We start from the raw sequence: 20,815 nt of genomic DNA on the forward strand, positions 1-20,815 counted from the left end.
GGGAATTAGGACATCGCATTTACATGTGCCAAGACCATTAAGAGCTGGAACGGGGATTTAAGTGCAGGATTTAAAGAGGTGACCCGGGGAGCACCGTGTCCTGCAGGAGTCACCACCTCAGCAGTGTTCTGCCTCGGGAGCTGCTCCCAGCTGTCAGCATGGTGCTCACGGTGGTGGTCCTGGGCTCAGCACTTGTCACCCGGGTGCTGTCACACGAGGTATGACATGGGAAGAGCCTGCCCTCAACCGTCCCGCTGTGACCCTAGCGGAGGAAGACAAGTCATGTGAAGCCTTCCCAAGACCTCGGTTTAATCCACATCAGCATGCACGATGCTGCAAATGCTCGGTCTTCTTTGGGCTGCCCCAAAGTCAGGGCAGTTTCTCTGAAGCTAATGCGAATTTCTGTGCGACCGCAATAACATCTGTAGCAGAGACAAGGCACACACGGCGCCCTGACTGCTGCGGGCATTAATGGAGGTCATGTGTGGAGATGAGTAAACCAAGTCAGGCAAATGAGAATCCCATCTTATCCAAGCTTGCATGTGTTTCTAGACCTGACCCAGACCAAGAATGCAGACACATTTATGAGATTTGTTTCTTTTATCAATTTTTGGCTGCGTTTGTACAAGCTCTTCCCTGCACGGGGGAGCAGGGCTTACATTTTGAAAAATGTGATTTGTAGGCAAGCTGTCCTGCAGGAATCCTTCAGCGTGCAGCACAAGGGAGCCCACGGCTGCTGGCGAGGCTGATCTCAAAGCTGCCCCAGCAAAAGCAGAACAAAATTGTCCAGGGGCCCTGCGCAGACCGGGGGAGGCAGGTTCAGGGCAGGTTAGGTGCACAGCCCAGCTCGGGGGGCACAAGGGGTTTGTCTGGTTCAGTGAGGTTTGAACCAGTAACCAAGCACAATCAAACTCACATACCGTTGGCATAAGTTATGTTGAAGACGTAAACAGGTCTTTTTTGTCCTGTGTTTGAAAGAATAACAACAGCTATTGCCTCTGCAGTCCCGTCAGAAGGCTCCTATGCAGAACTTGAACCCCGTGGCTGCAGATGCTGCCTGAATAATTAAACAGACCTAGTCCACATCTCAGAGGGCTCCTACCTTCATACGATACTTACTGCACAGTTCCTAGCCCTGTTACAAATCCTGCTGGCTGGGACTCCTGCCTATAGCTCTAAAAGCATCTGACAAATGTGAAAAACCCTGAAACTCAAGGCACCGGGAGACGAGTGAGTGCAATGATCTCTGTTTTACAGATGAGGAAAATAGGGGAAACAGGAGAAGAAGAACTACAATCACAAACAACCCTCTGAGCCAGGGCTGTGAACCTGACACCACAACATCGCTCTCAAACGTCTCTCCAGACACTTCCTCAAATGGCTCCAGCGGCCCACGGGAGCTTTCCAACCATTTGGGGGCTCAGCTTGCTCTGACAGCAGCCCCGGCAGCACTGACATTTCCTGGTAAACCAGCACACTGGTATAATATTTTCCAGAAGGTTTGTACACCAAAAAGGAACTACCGGGTTAGGACCAACAGGTCCAAGGAAGCGATGGGTTGGCCAGAAGCTTTTCTCCCATCCCATTCACCCTTCCTTTCCCTGGCACAGGTCAGTACAAACCCAACGGGCACCTCAGTGACAGAGGAGTGACAGCGTGACAGTTCCAGCATAGGTGCCCAGAGAGAGAGACGGTGATGGAAGCAGCATGCCCAAGCCATGCCCAGCAGGTCACCCACATCCCCACCACTGACTGCATGGGACCTGCTCCCAGAGGGCTGTCCCCAGCACAGGACAGAAGCAGAGCAGCCCGTGGGGCTGAATTACTCAGCTGCAGGTAACTCAGGTGCCCTTACTCAGTGCATCTGTCACCAGAGGGACCGGGACAAAAGCCATGTGGGGACACATTCTTTGGGTTACATGAAGACTGGCAAGGTGATTCCAGGACACCAGCACGTTGTCCCTGCTTTGTACAGGAAGAAGAACGTGCCACGTGAATTACCCTCACACTTTGCCAAAGATTTGCCAAGAGAGAGAGACAAAGCATAGAGTTAGAACAAATCTTTGGAGCAAAACACCGTTACACCGGGGTGCTTTGGCTGGGGTTTTAGGGCTCAACCAGCCCTTCTAAAAGCTACTAACGTGAAATGTATTTTCATTGCAAACTCAAGCCTCCCCATGAAGATTTGCTCCTAACCCAAGTCCTCCCCAGATGCAAAAGCCCAGGTCTCAGAGAAGCCCTGCTTTGAGCACCAGCTGCCCAGCAGAGATGGCTGCAGCTGGTGCCCAAGACCCTTCCCAGGTGCCACCACTGTCCCCCAGGCAGCCCGAGCACCATTCAGAGGGTGAGCACTCTCCAAAACTGGGCTTATGCTGCAGGAAGCCAAGACCTTGGAGATGAGAGGAGATGCATCTGAAAGCTCCCAGAAGGCAGAGTGTAAAAGGCCAAGAACAAAGATGACACAATACCCAGAAAAAGAGTTTGAGGAGGAAACAGCTCCCGGTTTGTCAGGTCAATGCAGGAGGGACCAAGTGCAGAGCCGGGGACAGCTGCTGCCTCCCTGGAGCCCCATGCCAGGAATTGGCACCTCCTTTCAGTGGCCACCTGAATAAAAACTGGTGAAACTACAGTGGGTATCTCCCACACACCCACATCCAGCTGCAGCCACCCCGGGAGAGGTGGATGCTCCTCACCTCCCATACATCAGAAGCAATTCCCCCGTTGCATAGAGCTAGAGCAAGGAACAGGGAGGAAAAGCAACCCCACGGTGTACAGGTCACCAACCCAATATTCAGCTGCTAACAAAATAATCTCAAGTTCGCTTCAGAATTTCTCAGCACCAGCCCCTTCCTCACAGTGAGGCTTTCAAGGAGCTTGGGTGATCTTGCTCCGTCTTCACCTCGTTGAGAACCACGGGGGAAAAGCAAGCAGCCAAACCCCAAACAACCTGGACAGCGTTTTTTTATTGCCAGCCTGAAATATCTCAGATGCTGTCGTGCATGATACCACCACACAGATTCGTTTGTGAATACGCTGTCCAACCCAAATAAACTTTGACTTCGTTTTGGAATTGATCTCCGAATGGAGGAGCTCGCCATTTCCGTGGGCAGCCGACCCTCCCGCAGGAATTTAACCCTCCCCAACCCAGCCACTGTGCCCAGACACAACGGTTTTGCTCAGGCAACACAAGATGCTTGTGCCCTTCTGTGTGACATAAGGAGGGGCAGGACAGCTCTTCATATTGCCAGTCCTGAGATGAACACAGCACCGACACCTCGCAGCCCCAGCTGGCTCACAGCCAGGCGGGGAGAGCGCGCTCAGCCAGCCCCAGCTATCCAAATGCTGCTGCTTTAAAAAGGCTCTTTGCCGGCTGCAGTCAAAGCCACGCTATGCCTAACGTCACCGAGTAACAGAAATAGCAAGCGTGAGTGAAGGGAGGAGAATGAGAGTATTAAGAGCGCACAGATTTCAAACATACTTGGAGAGGTAGCACGCTCCCTTCCTGTCGCTGCCTTTCCAGATGCAACGGAGCACGGGGAGCTGGCGTTGTCTTCCCATGAAGGAGAATTCTCTTTTTTTATTCTTTCCTTTTTTTTTTTTTTTTTTTTTTTTTTTTTTTTTAAGTTTCAGCTTTAAAACTGCCAGCTGCATTTTTATTCCGTTTCTTGTAGGAAACTTCACCTGCTGGATTTAAAAGCAAGGTTTGAGCAGGAGGAATTCCTTTATGTTCGTTGCTACCGGAACGTGCACGGTGCCCCTCGGTGCTGATAACGTAGAAGAAAAGGCAGGAATGGCTGAGAAAATTGCTTAGACCGTAAGATGCTTGGAATGGCTGCTTGGAATAGCAGGCTCTTTACTGTGTGTGTCTGCATGTGTTTGTGTGTATGCATGCATGTTTGAGTGCAGCAATGCCAATAACTTTAAAGTGATGCAAGGCTTCCCCAATCTGTACAATTTTCGTCCTCTAGGAACGAGGACCTGCCTAGCTGCGAGCTCTGCCTGCAGATAGCTGGAGTGTTTGAATTGAATTAGCGCTGTAGTGATTTTATGAATGAAGCAAAACGCAGGTTCGGTGCAGGAGCAGAGCAGGCTGCTGCGGTGCGGGAGCTCTCTCTAGCAGGAGCTGTCACACAGGGACCCGCGCTGATGAGCACAGGCACGACACAGACCTGCTACAAGTGCCCAGAGCACAAAGTAAGGCAGCTGCAAGGAGCCAGCACCTGGGCCACGGAAACATGCTCCTGAAAACAAGCTAGCACAAATCCAACCGAGCCCAAGAGCTGCGTGTCACTGGAGCTGGGCTTAGCTGGAGCATCCCGTGCAGAGCGCTTCCCTTCCAACCAAGCCTGCTGGTGACCGTGTGGCAGAGGAGCAGGCAGAGCCTCCGAGCATCTGCGTCTCCTCCACGCATCGATGCTTGTGCTGCCAGCACAGCTTGTACGGGAGCATGGACGAGGCAGACGATGAGGGAGCCAGCCGGTGCGTGGATGGGCTGGCTGCACGTGCCCAAAGCCAAGCAGGAGGGATCGCACAGCACGGCGGGGAGAAGGCAGATTTGCGTTTGCAGGGTCCAGAAAAGCTGAGTGAAGCTGATGGAGATCGGCTGAGAGAAGCAACCTCCCAAAGAACTGACCACTGCCAGACCACGCTTCACCTCTCCTGCTCGGCTGTCTGTACCCGAGGGACATGGGGGGAGGAGAAGGGCTCCGTGTAGTGTTTCTGCCTTTTTTGCACCCCTATCCCAACTGTTAAGGAAGGAGAAATCTGTCTGTGCTAGGTTACCCTCTTTTCTGCAGACTTTCTGCATGAGATCTCCACAGCACCCGTCACCTGGTAATGGGAAGAAGAGAAAATGGGGGCAAGTCATCAAGAAGATGAACATTGCCCGTCCTCTAGTGCGACAGTGGCCATCAGCAGTTTCTGACCCAAGGACAGCTGGAGCAGGACACGGTGCTGCCATCCTGCCAAGCAAGCAAGCGGGATGAAGAGGGCAATGGAGTCACTGGGTGTGGAGGCAAAAGGACACCAAATTTACTGGGAAAAGCTGCAAAACTTCACAAATTCCCACGATAAAACCAACCCAACCTGCCCCATGGAAGAGGCAGTGTGATGTCTTTGCCTGCGGAGCCCTGCAAGGACAAGGCAGTCCAGCACCTGCTCTCGCAGCGTTTTCTAAATGAATAGACAACCTGACCTGCGTAAAATATGTACTGCAAACATTTCTGTGTGCAGTGACCTTTACGTTGGTACAGGCTTCTTGTTATGCCTTAAAATCCTGGTGTTTTACGTACTTTTTCGTGTGTTTTTCTGAAGCAGGTTCGATATCCCTTTGCCTACACCCCAAGCCAGCACAAATTCAAAGCAACAGTCATGATTTATACAGCACTGGGCTTAAGCTAACCAAAAGCTCACGTGTACAAAGAGCGACTACCTGCCTAAAGCGCTGCAGAGCAATCTCACAGCCCGCTGCATAAGACACATTCGCAGACAGGACTGTCTGAAATAGATATCTCAGCATGGGCACACAAACATCTGTGGGCTCACACTCGACAGAGCACATGAAAAGAACTGTGTTTACACATACCTAGAGCTCACAGCGCAACCTACAGCTTGTGCTACGTACAGAAAATGCCTTTTTTGTCTATCACTTGACAATTGGGAACTGCAGGTCACAATATAGCAGGAGCTTCTCATTCAAGGAAAGCTGTTCAGGGAAAGCACTGCAGAAATGCTGAACTTTGTCATCTATTCCCTGTGATACATTCCCTTGAGCTGCAAATGGTAAATACAAAGCTTGTTTTCCCTTTTGGGTCTTGGATTCCTTCATGTTAAGAGCTTAGCAAAGAGCTTATCAGCAAATGCACTATGAAATTAGGAAGGATACTTTTCTTTCCCAACCCCAAACTAACTTTAAAGATTGCAGCAAGTGGTTCCAAATATCTGCACGATCTCTCATCTCTTTTCCATGCACACTAAAAGACGTCATTCCTCAGAGCTGTGCTCTCGTAATGACCGCATAAGCGGCCTCAATGCAGACCTTTGGTACATGCAGGCAGTAAAGATGTAATCAGGGACAAGTAGCTTCTCAACAATAGGTTGTGTTGCTTTGGCAGGTTCTAATCTGTTGGTTTTTGATGTCTTTCCTCTAGTGGAGGATGCAGATCTTCCTCGGATGAGACCCCACTAAGCAATGGTTCACCATCTCCCAGCAGTCGCGTTTCTCAGAACAGGAAGAACAGCTCTCCAAAAACCTGTGGCACGAGCAAAGCCTCTGACATTCAAAGGCCAGGAGGATGTCCCTAACTGACGAGCTGGAGAGCCACTTCTCTGCAACCCCCTACATGGTGACGGACAGCAGCGAGAGCAGCCTGTTCAGAATCAGACCCAATGCCTCCACGAACACCACCGGGGCCGGCATGGCAGCCGCCGGTTCCATGGAGGACATGATCGCCATCTGCACCATTGGGACCATCCTCTCCCTGATGTGCGTGATTGGGGTGACCGGCAACGTCTACACCTTGCTGGTGATGTGCCACTACCTGCGATCATCTGCCTCCATGTATATTTACATCATCAACCTCGCTCTGGCAGACCTCCTCTACCTTCTCACCATCCCCTTCATCGTTGGGACCTACTTCATCCAGAAATGGTACTTCGGGGACGTTGGCTGTCGCATCCTGTTCAGTCTGGACTTCCTCACCATGCACGCCAGCATCTTCACCCTTACAGTCATGAGCACAGAGCGCTACTTTGCTGTGCTGAAGCCCCTGGACACAGTGAAGAGGTCCAAGAGCTACCGAAAGGCCATTGCTGTTGTCATCTGGCTGGTATCGCTGCTGCTCACTCTCCCAATGCTCATCATGATCCAGTTGGTGCAAAGGGACAACAAAAGCATCTGCCTGCCCACCTGGAGCAAGCTGTCCTACAAAGTCTATCTCACCATCCTCTTTGGCACCAGCATCGTGGGCCCAGGGGTAATCATTGGCTACCTCTATATCCGACTAGCTAAGATTTACTGGGTGTCGCAAACAGCATCCTTCAAGCAGACCAAGCGGCTGCCAAACCAAAAGGTGCTCTATTTAATCTTCACAATCGTGCTGGTGTTCTGGGCTTGCTTCTTGCCTTTCTGGATATGGCAGCTCCTCTTCCAGTATTATGAATCCTTCCCTTTATCTCCCAAGGTGATGAAGAACATTAATTACCTGACAACCTGCCTGACCTACAGCAACAGCTGCATCAACCCCTTCCTCTACACCCTGCTCACCAAAAACTACCGGGAGTACCTGAAGAACAGACAGCGGACCCTCAGCAGCAGCAGTGGGTACTTCCAAAGAAGGAATCGGTTTCAGAGGATTTCGGGGAGATCCCTGTCCACAAGCAGCCAGCACTGCACAGAGACATACGTTCTTGCTCATGCTCCTTTGGGAAACAGCAGTGCCTGAAGGTAAAATGCATCTCGAAGAACAATCAATATTGACTTCAATGTTGCTTTGATTTAAAGTGTACATTGTAAAGGCAAAGCCTTAGCAGCTCCATAATGTGCACACATTTAGTCCAGAGGCTGTGCCGTTTGTCTGTTCTCATTTCCTCCAGCGCCACTGATTTGAAGCTCGCAAATAGCCTTTCGCTTTTCATCTTTATATTTTATAGTGTGTGTCTCCTCAAGTAGCTATCAATAATGAAAACCTATTATAGGGCCATGTTTTTTAATAGTATCAGCTGTCTCACAGAGTTTAAAATTATGTTATCCCGTGAATGGCTGTAGTTTGTTCTTTTTAAAGCAGTAATGCTAGATTAGTACTTGTATGAGAACTGAAAACAATGAAATAAAGACAAAGCGGCTGATGGTTGTGACATGCAATCCAGCTTGAATTTGGGGTAGAATTGGACAGCTTAGATGAGGAACGTCCAGGGGTTTTTGTCCTGGTTTTGGTTGCCTTCACATTTATTGTACACTCTCACGTATGCACTCGGCTTAATGCTCCACTCACACAGATGTCTGTAGCTGAGTAGCTGCTGCAGTATATTGTGACTCCTGTTAACGAGACAGGCTTCCTGTGACAGTGCCACATTCAGGGGACACTCAGCATCCCCTCATGCACTGACCCCCAAAACATGAGCACCAATGGGGGGAGCATCATCTGTCCCAGACAAACCTTTCCTTCGCCAGTGGAAAGCTTTCCAGTTTCCAGCTCCAGTTTCCTTTGCTTCACTATCTGCCCTCTTCCCTCCTCCCAGGAAGGATTGGGAACCTCCACTTTTGTTGTTCCCAGGGCATCCATCAGCAAACACAGCCAGAGGGACCAGACCTCCATCCCTGAGTCCCAGGAGAAAGGACTAGAGGGAGAGGAGTGGGTGAGGAGACGTGAGCTCCGGTTGGCAGAGCTGTGCTAGCAGAAGTCTCTAATACACTCAATTATAAAAGCAAAAGTTCCCAATCACCGAGATCTCTTGTTCTGTTCACAGGAGATGATTTTGCTTTACTGCTACAAAATGTGAACGCAGCCCTGCCTGCACCGAGAACACTTTGCCTGTCCTGGCTTTCACTGATGATAAAGCATCATTAGGCTAAATATCCCCTCCCTGATGCTTGGCGCTTCTCCAGCAAGTCTGAAAGTCCCTTCCCTGGGGCGCTGCCAACATCCGCGCAGGAGTCCTCTGCTTGCATTAGCCCTGTTACCTCGTTAGCAAGGATACAAGGATGCAGTGCCAGCACAACTCTACCCAAGCCATGGAGCCGGTCACAGACTGATGCTCAGGAGCAAATTCAGAACTGCAGTGCAATCCCCCAGTGTGCAGCAAGCTGAATTTGCTTATACGGGAATTGAATTTAGTTTTTAACAATCTATTCCTCTTTAGGGCAATTAACATGGTAACTTACGTAGTTAGGTCTTTATCATAAGACAATGTAAATTTTGGCCTTTTTTCTTTTCTTTCTTTATGAGATTGCAGTTTTAACTGCTTCTTGCTCAGGAATAGCTCAAGCCAAGCTCAGCACCAGCAGCTCCCCTCACTGTGAAGGAAAGCTACTGTGGGTTGAGCCCTTAGAAAGCAGAGTCCATCTTTTCTAAGATTAGAGTCAAAATGGGAGGGCATTTGGAAATATCTCAGCTCATCCAGGCTTTACACACCAACGAGGACAGTACCAAAGAGTGACCAAAAGACACGGGAGCGGATCTGTCACCAGAGCTGGTCAGCCAAAGCCCCCTGTCCCCAGCAGGACTGCTCCGGTAACTTCCCCAAGCCCTCCACAACCAGCGCGTCTCAGAGAAAATACCTGCAACAAGCCTGCCGCTGCAAATATGTGCAACAAACAGCCTAAAAACAGGGGGAGTGGGACCATGCCAGAGGTTCTCCCATGCCCAGGGAGGAGGCCGGGGCTCTCTGCCTCCCCAGAGGCTACCCATCCTCGGCTCTCGATTGCAGCCATCGCTGCGCTCTCCGCAGGGGCTGTCAGCGTGTTTGTCAAATCAGCACAATAAAGGCAAGAGAAACGATGACACCCGCAAGTGAGGGAACGACTGCAGGTGACTTTCCATCAATACTTGCTCCTCTTTGAAAGATGAGATGTTTCATTTGAGCCTTTCAATTTCCACCCTAGGCTGGCTTTTATGTTCTTATTTTCTCTTTTTTTTTTCTTTTTTCCCCACCTTCCAACATTCACATCTGTGAAACACTCACTAGCCAATAACGCAGGCTCAGGCAGGGACCTCAATGAAGTAATGTTTTATTCACGATTGCAAAGGCAGGCATCTCAACTTTCACATCCTCTACACAGTTTCCTAACTCTCACTCTATCCCCCTGGTTCCTCACTGGCTGAGTACTATAGATTCACAGGCTATCAGACATTTGTTCCTAGTTTCATACAAGTGTTATTAACCTTTAATTCCTCCCTTTGTTTTTCCTATCTTTTGCAACCTCCTTACTGTTTTTTTTATAGCTTTTTAGCCTTTTGGTCCCGTATACCCCGTCAGTCCTTTTCCTTTGGATATCAGCCCAGTACTTGTTTCCCCCCATGCGTCATGCAATCCCAGGAAGCAACATGCCTTGCACTTCCCATGCTTATGTTACCAATTCTGATGCAAAAACAACATTTTTGTTCCCAAAACATCCATCACCACCCAGCGCAGGCAACTATAAGGGATATTATTCCAAGTCTGCAGGTAAAAGCAAGGCTCTGAGCCATTCACAAGCAGCTTGTGCCTCAGCTCCATGTCCCCAGCTAACTTAGGGGCATCAGCCACACTCAGACACCAAACATCAGACAGCTGTCCTGCTCCTAAAACCAGCCTCTGCATATAAATGGGTGAGCCTGTGAAGTCCAAAGGAGGAACTGCCTCCTCTGAGACGCAGATGAATTCCTTGTTAATTATAGCCATAAATCAATTATTCCTCCTTGCAGAAAACAATTATCAGTCACACATCTGAGAGCTAATTTTTGCCACTGGGTTTGCATAAACAGATCACAGGAATATGTGTGCACACATAGCTGTGTGCCTGCTGACCCCCTACACCTGCATCCTAATATTTGCTCCCTGTTTCTTCTCCACTGGGTGAGAACAGGAGCGAATTCATCATCCTGATGTCTGAAATCCCCCATTCTCCAGGGCATTCGGTGCCCCACAGGCTGGATGGCACCAGCTTGACTCCAGACACCAGAAGTCAAAATGCAAAACTTTTTTTTTTTTTGGGAGGGGGGATGGGGGGGGCTAGCTTAAGCTAGAGAGCATTTTAGCAACAACCTGAGACTAAAAAAAAAAAATTAAGTTACCAATAGAGCAGAGCAGAGTATCCAGAAGGACCAGGACACAGAAGCCAGCCCCTTCTGCAGTCCTGCAGGCTGGGAAAGGTTGGTACCCACTCTGGTGGCTGAAACAGGCACAAAGCACAGCTGGGGCCAGGCAAGGTTTTCAGCTGGACAGTGCCTTTGCCACAAAACGATGACGTTTGTGTTTACTCAAAGTATTTGCAAATCTGCCCAGAAATTGAAGAATCTTTTTTTTATATATTCCTTTCAAATACTGAATTGTCTCATTTTAGCCTTTAGGAGGCAAAACAGCACAATTTCTCGCTTCAGGAGGAAGTTTTACTCCTGTTTGCTTACATTTGATTTTTAGAATGCCTTCTCTCTGTTTTGTTCAAACCACAGGATTCTTACAAAACATCCCAGGGCTCCAGTAGCACTGCTCAGAGGACAGCTCACAGTGCCCTGCATCCGTCTGTCCCAATCCTCCTGGGACACAGTGGGTGCCCAAGGCAGGGAGCACTGCAGCACCCACCCTCTGCCCAATTCCTATGTGCAGAGGAGGGCACAATCCCTCCTTCCCAGCTGCTCCTACACCCGGGCACCTGAGAGATAAATGGACACCCATATTTTGTTTCATTTAAACCGCAAAATGTGCAAGGTCTGCCTGGGTTAAGATATGCACGGGAGGAGCTTTCCAGCTCTATCTCACAGGTTCAGCAGGTAGCCAAATTGTGAGGGGTGGTGTATGGAGCTGTGCCATCTCCTTCCTGCGTGAGCTGTCACATCCTGGAGAAAGTCTCACCTCTAAACAATTCTGATCGCTTTTGCATCTCTAAATTCAACACCTGAGCTGTAAGTCCTGCTTCTGCTCTGGTACACCTGGTTTGCAGTTAAGGGTGCTGATTTGGGCGTATCAGAAACATGGTGGAATCAAGATAATTGAGGAGATGGTGTAATAGCATGGAACGCATCATTCTGCAAGAACAGAGAGGTATATTTGAAAGCAGGCTGCAAAAGGGGACGTAAAATAAAAGCAGGAAATTTGTTGCTGATTCTAGATTTTCCAGTGTAGTAAAGCTGAGAGCCAACTGCAAACATTGCAGAAAAAAATCATACTTGGTTGAGTGGGTGGCGAGCAGCAGATAAATCCATTGCTGATATTAACAAAGAAACGCATAGGAGGAAATGTAATCTTAGTTTCACACATCCAGCGATGGGCTCTTCACTAACTCATTACTCGTTAGCGAAGAGACCTTGGAGCTGTAATTAGTCACCAGCTGCATGCTCAGCAGCAATGCAACAAGCAAACACGCCAGCTGTGCAGAAAGGCACCAAGAGCAAAAATGGTTCAGCCCACTCCAGCCACTTCTCGTTCACAATTGAGACATTTCCCTCAGTTTATCACCTCTCACGTTCTGCAGTCCATCAGGCTGTCACACGCTATCACCAAAGCTACTTCGCCTCATTCAGCCCGTACTTCAAGCAGCCACTGATGCAAAATACTACAGGACAAGCACACTGACCCACTGTGTGCGAGAGCCTCACCAGCAGACCTTCTGCAAGTCTCCCCATGCAGCTTTGGGACCGACCTGCAGCAGCTGGTTAAATGCAGGAGCTGCACTGTTTGTTCCCAGGAACAGACACCCCAGCACCACAGTCAGAGAGCAGGGAATCCAGCAGGCAAAAAAAGTAAGAGTTTTATATGTGAGCTGAAGGCTTGCTGCTAAATCCAGTCTGAATGTTTATCATCTGGAAATCCATCTGTCTGCCAGCAGAGCTCATGTTTTTGCCACAAGAGGAAGTGCAAATCTCATAAATTTAGTTTCAAAGAGCAAAACACTCAAGCATTCAGAATTTTAACTGCCATTAGATTTAATTACACATCAAGTAGCTGCTGTGACTGGTTTAAAGCTGTCTAGAAATATGATCAAATAATACAATAACAGCAAATATATACAAAATCAGTGAAAGAAGCTGCCTCGATGACAGAAAAAAATTTCTTCCACTAGCACAGGGCAGCACAGGACAGGATTTATCACAGCACTTCTGACTACCAAGCAGCCTGGCTGGTTCAGGCAAGACTCGTGTCACACGGCCAGTCTGTAACTCCTGGGAGAGAGTTAACTCTCTGGCACCAGCGGCAGCTCCAGCCACAAACCATCCCAGACCTGGTTTTGCAGATGTGCCAAAGGCAGCACAAGTGGCGCACCCACCGACGGACAGAACCCCAGAATAAATTAATCTTGATGGAAAAGAAAGGCAAACGCCAGTGGCAGCATCAGTAGGGCATTTCTTTGAGCCCTGTAAAACTGAAGATGAAACATTACAAGGATTCCCAACTCTTCATCGCTGTGCCACAAAAGGAAAAATGAGCAGAGAGGTTTCTTCTGCAGCAGAGCGGCAGCAGGTACCCACAAGCTTTGGGAACTGAAGCAGCAGTCACCTCCTACCCAGGCTTTCCTTTGCAAGGAGCTTTGATTGCTTTCAGTTACTGACCCCGATGCACGAATCTGAGTACATGTGGATAGCAGTGGTGCAGCTCCAGCTTTTCCCATGTTTGCATTTATTTGAAACGCTAAGGGAAATGCACCCAGCCAACCTCCTGCTGATTACTTGTTTAGTTTATAGTTCATTGCTTGAAAGAGAGTATAACACCATTAATTCATTAACTGCAAGCATTACACAAACAGAATGGCTGCATCCAAAATGTTGATGCGAGCCGGTGACTCACTAGCACTCCGTGATATCTTTGGAGGCAAATTTCAGTTCTGTTCCCAGAGGGAGGACAGGGCTCAGTACCGAGGACAACCATACTGGGGAGAGAAGTGCTGCAAGCCCCAGCAGTCCCCAGGAAAACCTCTCTGGGGAACCAGAGAGGCACCAGGAGACCACTCCAGCCAAGCAGCTTTGGAGACCTGGCTTCAAAATGAGAGAAGCAATTCCACTGAAGGCAAGGGAGGAAAAGAGTTTTGTGGATTTCATCCTTGTCCTGCATACTGCCAAAAATACTCAGACAAAACTTGCATGGGAGTCAGCAGCAGCTGGTGGGTCCTACCTGGTGTTGGCTGAAATGTGCAGGCGGCCGTGGACAAAGGAAAGTTGTGGGCCAGGCCACCCAGGGAGCCCCCGGAGCTGACAGAGATATATCACAGCCCATGCCGGGATCTCTGGAAGAACTATGTTTTAAAGTTGGTACCAAGTCAGTTATGAATCTCTTATTGTGTGCAAACTTACCAGGAGAAAAAATCTCTAAAGCCTCTAAAAAATACAAACAGGTTGATTTCCACTGGAGCCAAGGCTGTTGTACAGGTTTATGCTAAAAAAAGTTTGGACTCTGATAAACATGATTGTTATTGATGTGGACGACTGAAGTTCAAGACAGCAAATAGCAAATGATTTTGTGAATGACAAATTCCTTTACTAGGACTTGCAGTATTCGATCTGAGGTCTACCCAAAAGTCACATTAGAGACAATACAAAATAACATAACACAAGGTGGAATTTCCAATCCTTGGAGCATCAGAAAATGGTACAGCTCCCTTCTCTTATGTCAGCCTGTGCTGTTCCAGCCTTCTCCTTCATGGCTGGATTTCAACAGAGCAGCTTTGGCCATCTGGCTTCGTTTAAGCATTGTCGTGTCCCCAGCTCTTTTTGATGGACCAAAAATAGTAAGAGCAGTTCCCATTTAGCAAACCCTCATTAATCAGTGCTATCTGGAGGACTGATTACACTTTAATTTAGCTAATTCAAGAAGAAAACATTTTTGTAAGCTGCTGGGGCTTGATTCATTACCTACTGTCTGAAAATTCTTGATTTGAAACTTATGTCTGAAAATGACCTGTCCTTGGGCCAGCCTATGACAGAACATGCCCTGAAGCAAACCCTAATGCTGCCACACTTCTGCACCACGGCAAGAGACGGGCTTCCATTTATGCATTTATCCCTGATCAATGGATGGACTTAGGAGCTAAATAACCTCTAAGAAAAAACAACAGGCACCAAAGCACCACACAGCAGGACCAGGCATAGGATTTTGGACAGTCAGCGCCCACACTGACCCCAGTGCACTTGCTCTTTGTGGTTGCCCTTGCCTGGGAGGTAAGGGGTATGCCCAGCTGGGAGAGGGCTCCACAGCCCCATCCCATCCCATCCCACCCCATCCATGCAGCTTCCATGCAAGGTAAAGCTAAAGGAAAAAGTTTAACTAACGTATGCAGAAGCTATACTCAGCCCCTGCAGAGCTAAAATTTTATTTTTCCTATTCTACAGGAACTATACTATTAAAATACTTAACTGAAAAGAGAAGCCCAGAGCCTTTGATAACAGAGTGTGGAGTTCCTGAAGATATTGGATGTGCTGAGAATCACCAATAACTGCTTCAGGATTTTTCTCAGATTGAAGGGGAAAAAAAAAAAAAAAAAGAAAAAAAAAGGAAACCAAAGCCTTGGTGGTGCAAAGGAAAGGCCTAGTCTATGTCCCCACAGCAAAACAAAATACCATTCCTAGGGACAGGAGGTGGTTCCTCTACCTTTCCCACAGAACTGAGAAAAACAACGGGGATGTGCTGCAAACAGTTGGCTGAACTTCAGTAAATTCTAGTTAAAGGGTCTTCAACACAGAATTTTCATGCAAACCCATGCCAGCCACTCATTTTTTCTGTTTAAGATTCTCTTATCAAAGTTGCCCTTCCTTTGTTGTTCCCTAATTTGCCTCAACCTTTGTCTATCTTTCCTACTTCGGAAAATTATCTGCATATCTCGGCTAAGGAAAGCAGGCTGCTGTCAGATGACCCTGGTGTTAGTTAAATGCAGTTGTTTCTCCTAAGAGACACAAGTTGAATTTTCAGCTTCGGGAGCACGAAGCATCCATGGCACTGCCCAGTGCTGCTCCGCCACCCTCTGTAGCCACCCGCAACCAATCCAAGCCTACAAGCTACACCTGAAAATCAGTGTTGAAAGGCTGAGAAACTGCCACTCAGGGCTTCCCCACACGTGCCACAGTTCAGCAAACTTTATAAAAGTGCTTCTTCAGGGGAGGAGCTGGAAACATCAGCCCACAGCAGTCCTAAATGCACAGCTGTGAGACAGGGAGATGAGAAGGTGTGCACAGAGGAAAGGATTTCTTCTGTTTTGGATATCTGAGTTTGCCAGGCAGGGATGTGAAAGGGCTGTGTATATCCATCTCCTATGGGTTAGCAAACTCCTCCAGAAGAAAATACATCTCAAACTGCTCAGCTCCTAACAGGAGGGACAGTGTGTGGGGACATCCCCTCTGCCTCTCCTGCAGGGTAGCTGAGGTCCCATCCCAGGTCTGGACCTCAAACAAGGACCATTGAACAAGGACCACCACATTCCTGTCCATAAAGAAAAGCTTATATTTACTTTCCTTACTGAAGTCCTTTGAGATCAACACATGAAACAACAGTACAGCTTGCTGTATACTTTTTGGACCTTCTCTTTAGCATAAACTAACACACAGTTCTGTGCCTCCTCTATTTCTGAGATAAATAATTCTCAAGAAGAGAGAGGAGCTGCCAAGTTGGTTGGGACATGGAGTAAGAAACGTTGGGGTACAAGCAGGGAGACCTGAGAGCTGTGCCCAAGGCCCTGAAGCCATCTACTCAGCGTGGTGCAAAACAGCTGCAGCACCAGGAGATTGGATTTAGCACCTCCTTGCCGCAGGAATGGGCGAGCTTAGGGAAAAACCTGCCCTCCTGGGAGGCGAGCTGAAATGTGAAGACTGCTCAGCGTGCTGCCACTCACCCAGGAGCAGAACAATGCGGAGTTATCCTTGGCGTGCCTCCCGGAAGCTGAAGTGATGTTTATGAGGGCGCTCTTTTAAATGAAAGAAAAATATACCCCAGCTGAGTTAAATGGCAGATGTTTCTTTGGACCAAAGTTTGGCAGGGGATGCAGAACAGGATTGTTCTGGCACCAGCCAAGGCGGTACTCTTGTGGAGGCTCCTCTGACACCGTTTTATTTATTTATGTGCTTCTTGTGAATTTGTAGCTCTCCCTGGGGGCTGTGCAGCGCCTGCACGGCGCAGGGTGGAAGGGATTCATGCTGACTACTGATGAGGGAACTGGAAATCATCTACAGACAGCAGAATAACAACGTAGGAGAGAGGATGCATATCAGAGGGTACGTGCACATGGTCCTATCACTGTGAAAGGGAGTAGGAGAGCTACTGCATCATCCTTTTGTATGACAGAGTCAGTGTGTGGAGTTCAGTGCACACATTTGGCCAGGCACACGAGCAAAAGCATCGCATTCCTCCTAGCCAGCTCCAAGGCAGCTTTGTTAACATTCCCGGTGGATCAGCAGCAAAGATAACAGAGCCGTCTTTCAGTCCTGGCAGGAGCAAGTATAAGCTTTGGGTAAGGGGTTACAATGAGACAATCAAAAGCCACTCATACAGATGTTCATCCAAGGAATTTTCTAAGACTTTTTCTAAGACTTTCACAACCACAGAAATGCATATCACATCTGCTTAGCACTGCCCCCGCAGCCTCCAAGCATCTCCTGCTGCAAGGTGCCAAAGCAGCTGCGCAAAGCAGAGGGAATACAAGAGCCTTGCAACAACAGCACCTAAAACCCCTGCAGGGAGGAACAATTTGTCCCTTATCATTCCTATAACAGAAAGCTAAACTGTACTACAGTGAATTTCTATGATTTCCTACAACCACTACACTGAAAAATCCTCAATGGCAGCAATACGCCAGAAGTGCCATTATAACAGGCAAACCCAGCTCAACGCATAGCACAGAGCAAGCAGAGAACAAGGGCCAGGCTCTGAATGCAAAGGGTGAGGAAAGCATCATTTGCAAGTCCTTTGCTACACCTACAATTACAGGAATATGCAAACAGACGTGAAGATTGCTCATATCTGACATGGTCCAGAAGCTCAGTCTGTTAAACAGCCAGAGTCATGCGGGTGAGATCCCATCCCATCCTCAAGCAGGAGACCTCAATGTCCACGTCCTCCTACAGACCATGTTGTAGGTGCACCACTTGCCTCCTCTCCATCCTGGGAGGGACCTGACTTTTCGAAGGGGCTAGACTATAGGAGATCATTACCACAAAGCACTGGGATAGACCTGCATTGCATGGGAGTCAGGGCATCAACACGTGGCATCCTTCAGTTTGGTTCATAATCTCGTAGATAGCACAGGAGTTACAGAAACTTGGCCGGTTCTGAAACCCAGTCTAGCAGGAAGAGCGTGCACCCTCTCTAACTAGTGGAGTCTGAATGCCATTAGTCAGTACCTGACAGCAACGGGAAATCAGTGTAATTGGCGTTGTATGGTATGTGGTTATCCCACAGGAAACTGCACCTTGCTGGACCCAGCCACAATAAAAGACCTTGATATAGCTCTGCAGCTCAATGCACTGGGGCCCTAGAGCAAAACACTGTTATTTGAAGTACAGTACACAGGAGACCAATTCAAAGGGCACTGCAGACAGTGCAGAGCATCCTGCTGCCTCAGTAGGCTTTGGATCAGCCCCTGCAGGACTGAGCCTCCTGCTGGCTTGAGCCCTTGCCCATGTTCTGCAGCACACAGAGACCTCTTGCAGAGCCCCAGCTTGGTCAAATGTGGAATGAATGCTGCCCATTTTCAACAAGAGGGAGATGGGGAAAGCAGGAGACAGCACACAGAGGGAGAAAAATCATTTTTTCCCCCCTTTCTCCACTACTAGTGGTTTCTGTGACTATCCCCACGTCATTCAATACATCATAAATTAAAAAAGCTATTACAGAGAAACAGCAGGCGTGTATGGGTGGGAGAGACTTAAAATAAGCGCTTCTAAATTACTTATTAGATAACAATGTTGGATCTGAGGCTACTTAGATACTGGCCCATTATTACCAGCTGGCAGGACCGGCAGGGTGCCTGCTCTGCTCACACGGGCGCACCAGAAGCGTGTGCTTTGTCTCCCAGCCATGCCAGGGGCAGCTCGCATCTCTATGAAGGTTTTCTTTTCATTCCCCCTCAAAGCATTTTGAAAACAAGGACAGCTGCTTGCCGAACTACACACCCAGCTCCTCCCTTGTCCCCCCCTGTTCCTCAGGGCTGGAGTTCAAGCAAAAATGCCTGCTACATTTTCAGAAATGTGCTCTTGGCTTCGCAGGCTCACACCGCACTGGGCCCACAATAGCCACTGACAGCGCCAGGCTGGAAGTACCAGAGATGAAATCCTCCGCTGCCAGCAGGGACTGGCAGATCCCAGGATCGTGGGATGAGGAAAGCATTGAGGTCCCATCATTTCTGAGGCCCAAGAGAAAATGACCATTTCAAGGCTTGGCACCTAGAGACAGAAATCAAATACTTTGGCTGGTGGCACTACTACAGCGATGAGAACAAATGAGGTAGACAGATGTCGAGTAACTAAGCTGATACACATCAGGCAAGAAAGGAATCTGAATCTGCCCCTGAAAGAATGGAGTATCAGCATCGCCAATTTTTAAGCTAGCAGTCATCCTGGAACATCAAGTTTTATGGAAACATTACCTTGGCATTCACTACAGGCCTTTTCAGAAGACTTTGGTAGATTAAACTTTCTCCCTAATGGACATCTTTCTTCCTTATGGAGTCAACAGCCTTTTTAATTTCTCTTTCTATCCAAGACAGAGGAAGGACCGAAATCCCTGGAGAGCATGAGGAGGAGGAGGGTTGGCACAGCAGCGAGAGGGGGGAAACTTGCGCCCATGTCACACCCACACTGGAGAGGTTTCTTGGTTCTGCACTTTCATCTCCCATGAGCAGTCAAGTTTATTCCAGATTTTTTTTTCCCCTAAATGACCATACGTCTCCAGTGGGACTGCATTTTGTTTTAATCCAATCAGCAGCAATAGTAGCAGTTTTTGGACTGCAAAAAGCAGAGTGAAAAAGCAGAGAGCAGTGGAGGAAACAAAACACAGACATCCTAGTGCCAGCGCTGATGTCACGCTGAAGAGAGATTTGAAAGAATTTAGTGGCTCAGTATCATTTACTTCCAGAAGCAGCAGCCATCCAAAGCACTTGGGCACAATTCGCACTCAGGAATTCTGGCCTCTGAGCGCCCAAATGGAACAAACTCTGCGTTTTGCATCTCTCTGTCCCTTCTCCCCGAACTGCAGGGACAGAATGGACTGAAGCAGCCTACGTTTTGGAGCCTGTCTGCTTTGCAGAAATTTAAAGGTCTTTATTGATTGTGCTTAAGACTGGAAATTCCCCTCCACAGGAGGTGACCCAAATTGAGGGGCAGGACTTCACAGGGCAGCACCAAGTGGGATCCTCTCGTCTTACTACCGAGGCTCAGCCACGCTCAGGCTCCTGCATTGCTCCACGTGCAGGGACACGGTCTGCTGATGGCAAGGGGGTGGGCAAGTCCGACCTCGCAAGTAAAGCCTAGGGCATATCCTGCCCTTAACATAAAGAAAAAAAAAAAGGGAGACAAGCAAGCAACACCAGGAGATGCTGTACCCTTACCTTCTACATGTCAGACCCCCAGCAGACCTGGGGATAAACTGCAGGGGACAGCACCAGGCTGCCCTTGGGCACCCAAAATCTGACAGTGGCTGTTCCGTCCTGCTCCTTCCTCCAGCACCATGCCCCAGCCCACTGCGATCGGTGCAGCTGGGCCAGAGGAAAAGCAGGAGCCAGTGCCAGCCCTTCTGATGCCAGCAGGACAGCATGCTGCAGAGGCTGGCACTGCCTTCCTCCACCACGAGAGCCAGTTTTAATGAGCTCCTTCACCTCCAAGGGAACAAACATGCCTTCAGCATCAAGTGGGACCACCGACAGGGCTGGGGATGCTGGGAGGATGCATCCTGAGGGATAGGTAAGAGCCCTCCTGCTCCTGTTATTCCACAGCTGTCCTGGTCTATTATCCATGTTATTCTCAGCAGGTGAAACCCGACCTGTGCTGACAGCAGGCAAAAGGCATCTGAACCATATCCTGCTTCTGCACCACCCAGTGGTAAGAGAAGATCAAATAATTTACTGCTAATTATTTGGCTGACAGACTTGGCATTCAAAAAACCTCTCTATCCAGATGCTGAGATGATTTAAAAAAAAATTAGCTAT

At 48.7% G+C, this 20,815-nt stretch overlaps 2 protein-coding genes across 9 annotated transcripts in view; one reads left to right on the forward strand and one right to left on the reverse strand.

Annotated features, from left to right (window-relative positions):
* The window catches only part of LOC308179890 (uncharacterized protein), a 140,500-nt gene that overhangs the window by 69,806 nt on the left and 49,879 nt on the right, over positions 1–20,815 (reverse strand). The gene's annotated exons all lie outside the window — the stretch shown is intronic.
* Positions 938–7,854, forward strand: LOC308179884 (urotensin-2 receptor-like). 7 transcript variants are annotated; one of them, XM_080560687.1, is made up of 3 exons: positions 938–5,781; positions 6,150–7,070; positions 7,182–7,854. In XM_080560687.1, the coding sequence occupies exons 2-3, from the start codon at positions 6,294–6,296 to the stop codon at positions 7,440–7,442; spliced, it is 1,038 nt and encodes a 345-aa protein (XP_080416813.1). In that variant the 5' UTR covers positions 938–5,781; positions 6,150–6,293; the 3' UTR covers positions 7,443–7,854. The 7 variants fall into 7 exon arrangements, with proteins under 7 accessions (XP_080416813.1, XP_080416810.1, XP_080416811.1 ...); XM_080560684.1 differs by having other exon boundaries at positions 938–3,814; positions 3,969–5,781; positions 6,150–7,854; XM_080560685.1 differs by having other exon boundaries at positions 938–3,814; positions 4,797–5,781; positions 6,150–7,854.

This window comes from Anser brachyrhynchus (genome assembly GCF_964034855.1).
Source record: "Anser brachyrhynchus genome assembly, chromosome: 18".
NCBI classification, from domain to species: Eukaryota; Metazoa; Chordata; class Aves; order Anseriformes; family Anatidae; genus Anser; species Anser brachyrhynchus.